The sequence below is a fragment of the Terrapene carolina genome, unplaced genomic scaffold (genome assembly GCF_002925995.2).
Source record: "Terrapene carolina triunguis isolate 2854851 unplaced genomic scaffold, T_m_triunguis-2.0 Scaffold227, whole genome shotgun sequence".
NCBI lineage: Eukaryota > Metazoa > Chordata > Testudines > Emydidae > Terrapene > Terrapene triunguis.
Window position 1 is genome coordinate 2,676,145 of NW_020664578.1, and position 12,997 is coordinate 2,689,141.

A 12,997-nucleotide genomic window follows, 5' to 3' on the forward strand; every position below is an offset into this window, starting at 1 on the left:
TCTTGTTATCCCTATAAGTGCCCAATCCCTTTTTGAACCTTGTGAAGTCCTCATCCTGTGGCAATGACACAGTCTAATCACACCTTTTATGGGTTTGAATTTGCTGCCTTTCATTTCCAGTGAATGTCCATTCGTTCTACAAGACAGGAAGAACAGAGTCTAGCAAAGCTAGCTCAGGGACTTTGATTTGTTAATTGATAGACTTATGCCCCCATTTATCCAGCTCCTTTCCAAGGTAACGACCCCAATCTTTCCAATTTCTTAATAGGAGAGGTTTTGCAGATCTGAAGAAGAGTTCTGTGTAGCTTGTCTCTTTCGCCCACAGAAGTTGGTCCAATAAAAGATATTACCTCGTCCACCTTGTCTCCTTAATAAACTTTGTCATCTGCAAGATTTTCTCTCTCTTGTCTCACCCACCCTTTTCCAGATCAGCCAATATATTTAATGCTGGACCTCGAATGGAGCCACAAGATGCTGCCTTGTTAACTTTTTGCCATGATTACAATTCGCCATTTATTCCTAATCTGTTCCTTGTCTTCCAGCCAGTTTTTGATCCATGACAAAACTTCCCCTCTTATCCCATGACGACTTAGTTTCTTGAGTAACTTCTTGTCAAAGGTCTTTGGAGTTATGCCACCCTGTTCTCCTTCATCCACTCGACCGAGACATTAAAAAAAGTCTAGTAGATTAGAGACACGCGGTTTTCCGTTGTGTGCTAACCTGATCGTCTTGTGCTCTTCCAGGCTTTATTCTATGTAACTGTTCCAACCAATTTCCTAGGTACAGATGTGTAGCTTACTGGTCTGTAATTCCCTGGATCTCCCCTAGAGCCTCCTTCTGATACAGGTAAAACCTCCAGGATAGCAGCTGTTTTTAAAAGATGGCGTATTTCTCACCAGCAGCTCAGACACTGAACATTTGAGTTCCTTCCGTACTCTGGGACAGAGACCATCCAGGCCCGGGACTCACTGCTTCCTGAAGTTACCAGTTCGTTCCAGCACCTCCGTCTCAGATGGAACTGGTGCAAAGGGTCCTGGAGGCACATTTGAAGAGCAGCTATCGGTGGCAGAACGGGAGGGTGGCAGGGCTGGGAGCTTCTGGGATAGCTGCTTGGGTAAGAGTGTATCCAGTGGTTAGAGCAAGGAGCCCGGACTCCTGGGTTCCAATCCCAGATCGGGCACTGCAATTTGGTGGCATGTTGGACAAGTTGCTACCCCTCTCCCTGCTCCACTTGCCCTGTCCGATTCCCCAAGGCGGAGCCTGGCCGCAGATGTGGGGACAAACAGCTCACAACAGATCATCCTCCAATGCCAGTGGGCTACGTGCCAGCCCTGCGCCCACCGACCCACAGCCCCTCAGGGCTTCACTGACTCGGGCCCCACCGTGGCGGAGCTGGGCTTTGGGCCAAGGAGCAGTTGCGTGTGCGGGGGATGCTCGATGAATGTTTGGTTTGGAACACGATTCCCCCCCCACCTCCTCCACTTTCCAGCATGGAGGGCGGGATTCAGCAGCCAGCCGCCCCCCCCACCCGGGGGGGCACAGAGAGGCCAGCTGCAGAAGCAAGCAATGTGCCCGTTTCACCAGGTAATGAAAATCACAGGAGGAGTCCAGGACTGCAGGGGGAACTGCCCGTAGGAAGCGTCTTCTGTCCTCAGCCAAGGGATAAGGAACCTCATCGCTTTGCCTGGGCAGCATCTGTCAGATGGATGTGGGGACAAGCGCCCCAAATCATACGTCCCAGCATGCCCAGCCCCACCATGGCGCTTCCCCACCCCAGCTCCTGGGCCCTGATGCGGAGCAGTCTGCTCTGGCAGTGGGTAGCAGCTGAAGGAGGCACTGAGTGCCCCTGGGTTGCCTACCCTCCCTCGCCACCACCTGGGCCAGCGCCCGGGGGACCGGGGATCCCCTCCCGTTAGTGGCGATGAGCACGGTACCCACGTACAGCAGCGAAGGCCCTCAAAGCACCTCCCTCAGCCTGCTCGCCAAGTGGGCATCGCTGTCCCGGACGGGGGAGGAAATGACTCAGCAAGGGTCACGCGGCGAGTCAGTGGAAGAGCTGGGAAAAGACGTCAGGAGTCCCGCTTCCCATCAGCTCCAACCACTAGACCCCACTCCCTTCCCGAGCCCACCGCAGAACCCAGCCTGCTCATCTCCCACGCCTGCCCCCTGCTGTAACGCACTCCCCACCCCGAGCCGGGACAGAACTCGGGGGTCCCACATCCCAGCCCCGTGCTTCAGCCCTCTGACTCGCTGATGCTCAGATGCGCCTGGGGGGAGACGCAGCCTCTGGGGGAACGTGGCTCTGCCCGATTCCAGCTGAACCCAGGAATGCAAGAGCATCTGATGAAGCTCTGAGCCGGTTCTTTAATCCCCGACACTTCGCTCACGCTGGAAATACACCAGCTCCCTCCGCCAAACGCCAGTTCTCCCCCACGCTCTAGGCACATGCTCCCCCTCCCACCCCAGTGACAGCAGACTCCAGCCAGCGCTGGGCGTGCAGCCCCTCTGCACATTGCAAAGCCAGCTGTGCCTGCGTTTCCGTGACACACTTTTCCCCTGGTCTGACTCTGCCCGGCCCGGGGAATGCAGCGGTGGCACCCTCTCCCCTCCCCCAGACCATGTGCAGCAGAGCAATTTGGGCCTTGTGGTTACGGCTGGGGCTCTGGAGAGATGGTTCTGCCCCCGAGTCCCTGTGTGATGTGGGGCAGCTCGCTCCATGTCTGGGCCTCAGTTTCCCTCTTCTATAGTTGTGGGGGAATGCCTCCTCCCCCTGACCTTTCTAGACTGTACGTTTCCAGGGGTCAGAGACTGTCTACGGATTTGCACCCAGTATGACAGAATCCGCATCCCAGCGGAGTGTCTGGTTGCAATGATAAGACAAAGACCCCAGAGTCCGCGCTCACCCGCCCCCAGATCCCGGGGTGCAGGCTCTCCCCCGTGCACAGATTGGCAACAACCCCGTCCTTGCTCGGGAGTGGGGGGTAAGATTTACAAGAAGAACCACCCCAAATCGTTTTGTGCCCCGCGCCCTGGGTTCAGCTCTGGGCGGGGCTCGGCGGACTCTATGGCAGAACGATTTCGCTGCGGCCAATCAGAGGCGTGGAGTCAGGATGCTTCTACAAAACCCAGGTGCAACGCTGCAGGTTCCTGAGGGCCATCCCTACACCCATGTACAGACCCCGAGCCCTGGTCCTTCTCAGGCCCCGAGCACACAAGGGCTTTGGGGGAAGTGAAGGCACCAGTGCAGTTCTTTTTATACTGCAGTAGCCCCCCCATGGCACCAATTGGTTTTTGGACCCAGTTGTGCTAGGCGCTGTACAAACACAGAGCAAGATATGGAGATATACCTATCTCATAGAACTGGAAGGGACCCCGAAAGGTCATCGAGTCCAGCCCCCTGCCTTCACTAGCAGGACTAAGTACTGATTTTTGCCCCAGATCCCTAAGTGGCCCCCTCAAGGATTGAACTCACAACCCTGGGTTTAGCAGGCCAATGGTCCCTTCCCCAGAGGACTTTCTAGTTGATAGGACAGTGGTGTGTAAGCCACCAGGTGGTGTGTGGACCTGGTCTGAGCAGAGTCAGGCAGGGTACTTAACCCCTGGAACCATCTATCCTACCGCTTCCACCAGTGCTACCTGCAGTGAAGTTACACCAGAAAGCGCAACGGCGAGAAGTTTTCCAGGAGAGAGGCTGGTGTCGACACCCCCCTAACAAGACAATTATCTACAGCAAAGCTTCATTTTAAAGCAAGTACTCCTTGTTTTCCATCTCACCTGGACCCCCCATTTCCCATACTTGGGCCCCCCATACCATGGATCTAAGCAAGCGTCCACATACACTTAGCAATATTGGAAGGGCCGGGGACGTCTCAATCCCTGACACCCGTTTGCAACCCCCCCAGCTGAGAATGCAGAGGGAGCACATCAGTATGCAGAGGGGCCATCCAGGGCTCTCTTTCTACTTCGTGTCAATTTCCCATTTCCCCCAGGTTGTCTCTCCCACTCAACGGCTTCTGCATTTGAAGTATTGCATGCACACCAGCGGAGCCCGGAGCCCGTGCGATTCTCCCATGGCACTCGGAGAGCCACGTTATCCCTTACCCACAAAAACCCGGCACTTTCCTCCAGCCCGGCAACAAAAAATTAGAGCAACGTTTGCATTCCAACCCACTGTTAACTCCTCAAAGCCCATGGTCTGGGCAGCTGTGACATCCCCGGCTAGCCAGGGCACAAGACGAGGGCTCTATGGGTTAATTTCGCCTGCAGCTAGGGTGACCAGACAGCAAGTGTGAAAAATCGGGACAGAGGGTGGGGGGTAATAGGAGCCTATATAAGAAAAAGCCCCAAATATCAGGACTGTCCCTATAAAATCAGGACATCTGGTCACCCTACCTGCAGCACTTTTTAATAAAGTGGGCGCTGATTAGAAGGGGAAACTGCCAAAGCCCCAATGGGCGTTAGGTGGCCAGTTACTGGCCACTGGATGCCCACCGGTGACTTGGAAAATAGCTCCTAGTGAAGTAAGACTCAATTCAGTGCTGGATTTCACAGTCCTGCTGGGTTTTGTTTTTCCTTCCCTTTTTATATAAAGAAATTAAGAACCAGCTTCTTTACCTCTGAGCAGCAGCAGAATGCAGAGGGCACGGAGACGGCGGGACGGCTCCATCGCCCGCTAGAGTCCGGCCGGAGCGTTTGTTCCGGGAGTGCGGACAGCCAGACTGGGCATAGTGCGAGCGTCTGTGAGCGCTGCTCGCTCCCGCTGCCTCAAAGGTTACTCTGTCTTCTGCTGCTTTATTACACGCCACTCAGATTTTTTCCTCCTTCATCTCCCAGACATTTCAATTGGCTGCTAAAAATAAATGGCAGGGTAGGGATTTTTTTTTAAAGCCAAAACAGCAGAAACAATGAAGGAGCGGGCAGGGGGGGTGGTGGAAATAGCAAACTAGAAACCACCCAGGCAACAGATGCAGGGAGCTAGTTGGGGAAAGCGAGATTCTGTAGCACGGCTTTTTGAGGCACTCTTTTCACTCAGCCTGTTCTGAGTGTTTGCACAAAGTACGGGTGGAAAGTGTGCAAAGATACTCCCCCTTGACCCTGCCCTGGCTTTTTGCCCAGCCCCCCCACCACACACACACTTGTGCAAAAATACAGGGTTGGATGAGTCAAATAATCCTCTACATTTGCACTTTTTTGTACACTCTTCCAAACATATGGGACCTCTTACTTGTCCATTCCTGTAGGTTTGCCCTCAGGACCAGGACGGAGTGTGCAGAAAAGTGCAAACACCTAGCAGTGGTGTTTCCATCCCCTGTTGTTCACGCCCAGCTTCTGGCAATCAGAGACAAGGGACACCCAGAGCATGTGGCTGTCCCTGACCATCCTGGCTAATAGCCATTGATGGACCTATCCTCCATGAACTAATCTAATTCTATTTGGAACCCCGTTATAGTTTTGCCCTTCACAACATCCCTTGGCGATGAGTTCTGCAGGTTGACTGTCCATTGTATGAAGATGTACTTCCTTTTGTTTTAAACCTGCTGCCTATTAATTTCATTGGGTGACCCGTTGTTTTTTTATTATTATGTAAAGGAGTAAATAACGCTTCCTTGTTCACTTCCGCATCATCCTTATTCAGTTCCGCGTTTGTTTTTTTAACCTCATCCATTCTTGCATCTTTGCACACTCTAAAGAAAAAGCTGAATAAATATTGCTGCTCTTTGGGGACACTTGTTAACCCTTTCTTCCACACTTCTTTCAAAGGTTTGTGCCTTGAACCATCTCAAAGTAACACTGAAGTCCCCCTGCTCCACCCATTAGCATCCTTATGGTTTGTAGGCGTCTGTATTGTGTGGGGGGTGCATTCTAGAGAAATGTCCCATAGTTCCACACCTCCATCCCTTAGCAACTTTGCCCCCGGCCAAGGCAGGGCTGGAAGTGACAGGGACCATGAATTCAGCCCCTGTTCAGCCCCCCCAGGTTTTCCACGTAACCTCACTTGCACACAGTGTCAGCGATTCAACAGAGAATGTACCAAGAGGAATCGTACTGAGGCAGGGAGCAGCCAGCCAGCCAGAGCACGTAACATTTCGTAATTGCTAGCTAGGCACTGCTGGCTCTGAGTGAGCCAGTGCGGGTCTAGCCATCGGCCAGCAGGGGGTGCTGCAGTGTCACCTTTGACATGAGCGCCACATTTCCAGGACCTGAGCCTTTGAAGTCACGTTCCATTGATTTCCATCTAGGATTCTGGATCAGGCCGCACTACCCATGGCTAGCTGGGGACGCTTGGGATCACAAGCCCGATCAGACACAAAAGCACAGGCCGTGTGTAATAGTTTTCCAACCCCTCCAACTAGAACTTAAAGTCCTCTGGCCGGAGCAGGGCCAGCCTCAAGGAGAACCCCTCTATGGGTAGTAAATGGGAGTCCAGTCCCCAGAACGGCCCATTCAGCGCTTGGCCTCCTGGCTGAGGCTGCCGACAAAAGGGGACGGCTGGTGCAGCACCGATCCCTTCTGCAGTGTGACCAGCTGGTGAGACTCATTCCACAGGGGCCATCAGCGGCTGCCTGGCGAGACCAGCCTGAGCAGGGTTCATGCAGGAGAGATGGGCACTCTGGGTCAGAACAGAGGCCCTGGCACCTCAGCTACACCTGGCATGGGTAACCCCTCTGCTTCCCATGGGTAACCCCTCTGCTCTTGCACAACTGCAAGAGTGGTGCCCACTGCTTTGGTCACAACCCAGGATTGAACCACTGACTTCCAGAGCTAAGAGCAGCTGCTGCTGCAGCTTGAGCTCCAGGACAGAGCCCCCAAGCTGGGAGCACTAACAGACCCCTCAGTGGATCAGGGATGGGGTGGGGAAAGGGACACACAACCCCCTGGACAGAGGTTTACAGAGGCTGTGGCCCAGCCAGGGTTGAGACCCCTCAAAGCAAGAGGCCTCGTATTTAACCCAGTCCCCCTCTTCACCGTTAAGAGAATTGCAGTTGGGGCTTTGAACGTACCGCCTGGTGTCTCGATATTTAAGTTCCCATAATGGCCAGGGACGCCGGACCGCTCCCGGCTCCAATTCTGCAAAGCCTCGGCCTGGTTCTGATCCCCGTCTTGGCCACTCACCCAGGGCCTGGTACAGGGGCCGCGTCTCCCCGTTGGAAATCCTTGCTGTTGGGTTGCCCTGGAGATGGTGGTAAGAAATTAGAAGGTCTGGATGGAAAACAGCTACAGAAAAAGCACATGACAGCTCATAGACTCATAGACTTTAAGGTCAGAAGGGACCATTATGATCATCTAGTCTGACCTCCTGCACAACGCAGGCCACAGAATCTCACCCACCCACTCCTAGCTCCCCAAGCCCTGAACGAGGGCCGACACAGACACACATGTGTGGGGGCCGGGGAGAGGCAACTGATCACTGAGCAGCGTCAGGCTACAGAGGTCTTATTCCACCCCCGCCAGCTTTTAAAACACAGCTCAACACGGGCCTTCCCATCCCCCAAAGGGAGCCCGACTGGAATGGCTCTTCCTGTTCAACACCAGCCTGGCCCCTCTATTCCACAAAAACGCGATTCCTGGATGACTCTGTTTTGGAAATGCACTAATCCTTCCCGAACAGAGCGACTTATTCTGGAACAGAGAGTTCCCCAAGCGGAACGGTTCTGGAATCGCTTTTCTGGTCAATTTCCATGAGTAAACAAGCCCCCCAGACAAAAAGTGGTGTGTTCTTAAACAGGTTGAAATCTTAAAAGCTTGTCTTCACTAGGGGGGAAAAGGAGGGCTCTGAACTTGAGCTAACACGAGGGAAAACCCTAGTGAAGACAAGGCCGGCTGGAGGTTTTCACGTGGAGGTAAAGATTATGGGGGATGTGGGGTTTATCTTGACCTGCCAACACATGTTAACAACGACAAACTGCCTCCTCTTCACAGGGGTTTTATCATGTGTTGGACATGCTCTTTTTTTTACCAGTGTAGACGCGGCCTTAGGGTTTGTCTGTGTTAGAGAACTTTTCCCCTCGGCGGAGTGCTTGAAGAGCCAAAAACTGCAGAGCGTCCACACTAGCCTTCGCCACCTTGAAAGAGGCAGTCAGTTAACTTGAGGCAAGAATCTAGAGCAAATAAACGCTAATGGAAGTCCCTGGGGGCACTGAGAGCCGTGACTAGTGAGGGAGACAGGCATGGTCTAGGGGGCTAGTGTATAGGAATGCAAGTCAGGACTCCTGGGTCCCCTTCCCACCTCTGCTATCGACCTGTTGGGTGAGCCGTTTCCCCCGCGCTGGGCCTCAGTTTCCCCCCTTGAGGAGGGGGCTGCTGAGAACACGAACCCTCCTTGTTCTGGAGCGCTCAGAGCTCTTCAGATGAAGAGGGATAAGCATTAATGAGCAAACTCGGCTCTTGGCAGGGAGCCCTGCAGTTAGGACTGGGCGGCGTTACCCATAATGCTCTGGGGATGGGAGGGATGTACATGCGACAGCATCTTTTAGCTGAGCGTCCCACATCATTAATGAATGTCTCGTAATACCACCCCCCAGGGAACCTGGGGCAGAGATGAAGGGACCTGCCTAAGAGAATACAGGGAATCTGAGAGCCAGGAATAGAACCCAGGAGTCCTGATTCCCAGCCACCACCACCCTCCTTTCTAACCCACTAGACCCCACTGCCCTCCCAGAGCTGGGCATAGCACCCAGGAGTCCTGATTCCCAGCCACCCACCTCTAACCCACTAGACCCCACTGCCCTCCCAGAGCTGGGGCTAGAACCCAGGAGTCCTGATTCCCAGCCACCCCCACTCTAACCCACTAGACCCTGTTACCTGAAATTGGGCCAGCTAGTAAGCTTAGGGAGGACTAATGACCCACCAGAGTTTGGCAGAAAGCAGCACGTTTATTATATTGATAGCTAAGCTCAAAAGAAAGGGGGTGGGGGGGTCACGCTCACACTCGCACACTCACGCTCCCAGGACAGGCACACGGCACTGGAGATGTCAGGATCCTTGAAGGTAAGTGTCCCACAGCACAGCGATGGATGGTGCGATGAAGGTAAGTCTTCCCGAGGCACGATGGAATGCAATGCGGCGAACCACTGGCCAGGCGGTCCGGGCAAAGGGCCTTCGCGGGAGGTACAATGTGGTGTGTGCAATCCTGAGCACATGGCCCCTTCCCCTTTTAAGGCCCTGCTCATCACGGCCTGCAACTAGAGAGGACTTGGCCGCGTCTGGTTGGTCACCCTCCACCTCGGGCAGTGTCCATGCAGTGTCCATGCATTGGGTGTGTGAGCGCTGCCTAATCAGAGTCCCAGACACCTTGTCTACCTGGGAGCTCTTCTGATCTTCCAGCTGCTCAAGTAGCCCATTCATCCCACAAGCATTCCAGGAGGGAGGCGGAGGGGGAAAGCCACTTCACAGGTATCCAAAGAGGGAGAGGAGAGAACACGGGGGGGGGGGGAAGGTGTAACAGACCTTTTGAGCATACTGCTGCTCCTACCACAGACCCCACTGCCCTCCCAGGGCTGGGGCTAGAACCAGGCATCCTGATTCCCAGCCACCCCCACCCCCAAACCCACTTGACCCCACTGCCCTCCCAGAGCTGGGGCTAGAACCAGGCGTCCCCACTCCAACAGCCACATGTGCTCCAGCCCCTGAACAAAGCCCAGCTGGTGTTAGGGGAAGGCACGACGCAGCCTGCCGCCTGCTGCGACTCCTGGCGCTGTAAGGTCAGTTCAAGACCACGGTGGCTTTAAAGGGTGGGACTCGCGGGTGCAGCTGTCCTGACGGGGAATCAAAGCCAGCAGCCCTGGGGGCCTCCCTCCTGGGCTGCTACCAGCACTGGCCGCCCAAGCACAGGGCCAGACAGGACGCTGAGCAAGTCGGGAGGCGTCTGGGCCACCGACTTGGAGCCAAGGAAAGGAAACCCAGGTTGGTATTTAATGGGCTCAAGCCCCGGGGTTTGCAGGCAGTGTCTGTCTCTGGGGATTCACCTGCGAGGTGCCATACTCCTTTCGGTACCCCGCAAGCAGAGACAGCCCCAGAATCATACTGCCCCCCAGATCATGGGACAGACCTGGGGAAACCAGACCTCTGCAGGTTGGGAGCCAGCCCCACCCTGCCCCACCCAAAACACCCCCCTTTTGGAGCTAGCCGAGTTGATTAGCTCGGAAGCGCTATGGGCAGGAACCATCGTTTTCTTCTGTATTTGTACAGCACCTAGCACGCTGGCGTCCTACTTGCTATGATAATATACATCAAACAGCAGCCACCGCTCTTAAAAAGGCAAGGCCCTGGCTGGGCTGTGTGGACAGCAGAGATCCCATGGGGTGCTTTGCCTAAAAATAGCTCCCTACCCCCCAGCCCGAGATTTCTCCTCTGTGGCACACTTGTGCAGTGTGCTGTGTCCTAGTTAGTCTCCACCCCAGAGCCAGCTGCATTTCAGCAGCGGCATGTTGCCTTGTAAAAGAATCTGTGGCCTTCTACAGCAGCCCTGTGTGATAAGGGGGGGGGCAGGGGTGCAGCGGAGAGAGACGGAGCCTGCGCCATGCCGTTTGGAACGGGGGGGGGGGGGGAAGGAGCTCAGCGATGGGCGTTCGCGCTGATCAGTCACGTCGATCACATCCTGGCCCTGCCGCTGCCTCCCTCTGCCCCAGGGCCTCCTCACGGGAGCAGATCCCCCCCATAGGCAAGATGAAAAGTTCAGATTCAGTTTCTTAGCTGCCCTCAAAATCAACCTACTCCCACTCTGCAGAAAGGGGGGTGGGTGTGTGTGTGCATCTGCCACCTGCTGGCCACACCAGATACTGCAGCCTGAGTTTAACCAGCAGCACCAATTCCACCAACACCGGGTCTGTGCTGCTAAAGGCAATGAGTGGGCGCTGCAGGGGGGCAGGGCAGCATCCAGCAGCCTCTGCCAAAAGCCCTCAGGTTGTCACCCTGTCCAGCTGTGCACAATGGCTCCCTTCAGGATCCAAATCAGCCATCAGTTGCCATTAAATAGGCATTCAGGGTAGAGGCCCAGAGGGCATTCGGTGCCAAGATCCCACTGATGTTCAGTAAAATAGGGACGCCTAATGCTCAAGCCCCCCAACCCACTCCGCTGAGAACCCCGAGAGCGCACGACTACACCCGCCTGCAGGCGGCCGTGCTGTGGGAGACACGAGCGCCGTCGGAAATCAGAGATCGCTGAAGAGTCGCTCGACAAACGCAGCCCCGGAATGTCAGCCGCAGCCTCAAACTCGACGGGCCCGGGCGTTATTCGCCTGGGACAGACAGAGGAGGGAGAAAAGATACGCGAGGGAAAATTATATTCACCCAGCCTCCTGCTTCAGGGCATAAACCAGGCAGCAGATGGGAGGGGTTGGGGGGGGGGGGAAGAGGAGGCTTGCACCAGCAAGTGCATTACCAAGGATTTTCCCAAACCCTGGGGCCACAGCCAGATGCATGTGGACTCAGGCAGTATTTAAAGTGCTCCGGGGAAAAAGTGAGGTTGTGGGGGGGGGGGGGGGGGCCTATCATAATCTAAGAGCAGCAGCTTTATAAGACAGTGCTTCAAGTGCACCCCGCTGAGACCTGGCTTGACACCCCCTTCTACCTCCCCCCAAGCCCTGGGCTAGGGACTCGCTTCCTGGAGTGGCAGACAGGTGGGAGCGTCTCCATGAGCAGAGAATCTGGGCTGCAAATGAGCTATTGCAGGGGTGCCCAACGCCATGGCGCCCGCCGGGGCATCTGTCTGCGCCCGCGTACTGGCCGGTGGACAAGCATCCGCCGAAATGCGGCAACGTCAAGAGGTGTCGTCGCCGAAAAGCCGCCGAAAAGCAGCGCCATCAAGAAGCGTCACCGCCGAAATGCCGCTGATTTTCGGCGGCGACGCCTCTCGACGTTGCCGCTTCTCGGCGGCATTTCGGCGGATGCTCATCCGCTGGCCACCGTCCTCGGTGGCTCGTTGTCCGGTGCCCGCCAGACGAAAAAGGTTGGGGACCACTGAGCTATTGGGATTGTTCCAGGGTGGCGGTTTCCTCTTTTCCTACTGGAGCAGGGGAGGATTTCCCTCTTCTGGGGTGGGGTGGGGGAAGAGGACCCTATGGAGACAGTAAAGCGGGAGCAGAGGGGATCACATATGTATACAAAGGCACTTGAGGGGACTTTCTGCAAGAGAAGGGCAGCCTTGCAACTGGAAGGAGACTCCGCACCCTTCGTTCCAGGGAGGCCTGGATCCTGGCTGCAGCTTATGGGCTGTGCCCCCCACTTTGCTCCCCTCTAGTCCATTCCAACCCTTCCCACTCCGGCCGGAGCTACGTCCCCCCCCTCTCCGTCCCCAGCCCTGCTTGGCTTTTAGCCCACTGCGGCTTGGTGCAGAGGGGGTGATGCACTGTTGCCCCCTAGTGGCGGACTGGAGCCTACGGTAGTAGCTACCGCTCTTCCCCCAGGGAGGGGTCGGGGTTATTTTTCCAACATGCGAAGAAGAAGGTTTTTTCCCAGCCAAGCCAGCAGCCTGCTTGGAACAGACACCTGGGTAAACAGATCCCAAGCCAGATGAGGCAGCGTACCCGCTCCCTGCAAACCCAGCACTGACACGGCCTGTTCCAGCAGCGCGTGCGCAGGGGGACAGACAGGCTGCTGCTTTGAGGGGTCTATGTAGGTCGAGCGGCCCCCACACCCCTTCCGGCTGCCTCTCTCCACCACATCCCACACGTGGCGCAAGCTTCCTCTCCTGTTCCAACCTACCTGAAAACCACTCAGCTCCGCTGCCAAACTCTCGCCACCCCGGCGCCCGCGAGTCGGGCAGCGGGAAGGGATTGGACATTGGGCCGACGTTTAAACACTGAACCTTTAATTAGCGCTACCGCCCCCTCCGCTTTAAAAGAGGCACGACCTGTGCGGGCTGAGACGGACTTGCTCCCGTCCCCACATTCGCCTGCAGTGTTGCATAGACATAAGAACGGCCAGACTGGGTCAGACCAAAGGTCCAGCTAGCCCAGTATCCTGTCCTCGGACAGTGGCCAGTGCCACATGCCCCAAA

General features: G+C 55.7%; 1 protein-coding gene across 1 annotated transcript in view; it reads right to left on the reverse strand.

Moving 5' to 3' along the window:
• Window positions 1-4,754, reverse strand: part of ITGA10 (integrin subunit alpha 10) — a 51,122-nt gene extending 46,368 nt beyond the window's left edge. The window contains exon 1 of the mRNA XM_026656285.1: window positions 4,615-4,754. Coding sequence (XP_026512070.1) covers window positions 4,615-4,666 — 52 coding nt within the window. The 5' untranslated portion in view covers window positions 4,667-4,754. The remainder of the gene's footprint in view (window positions 1-4,614) is intronic.
• Between the last annotated feature and the right edge of the window lie 8,243 nt (window positions 4,755-12,997).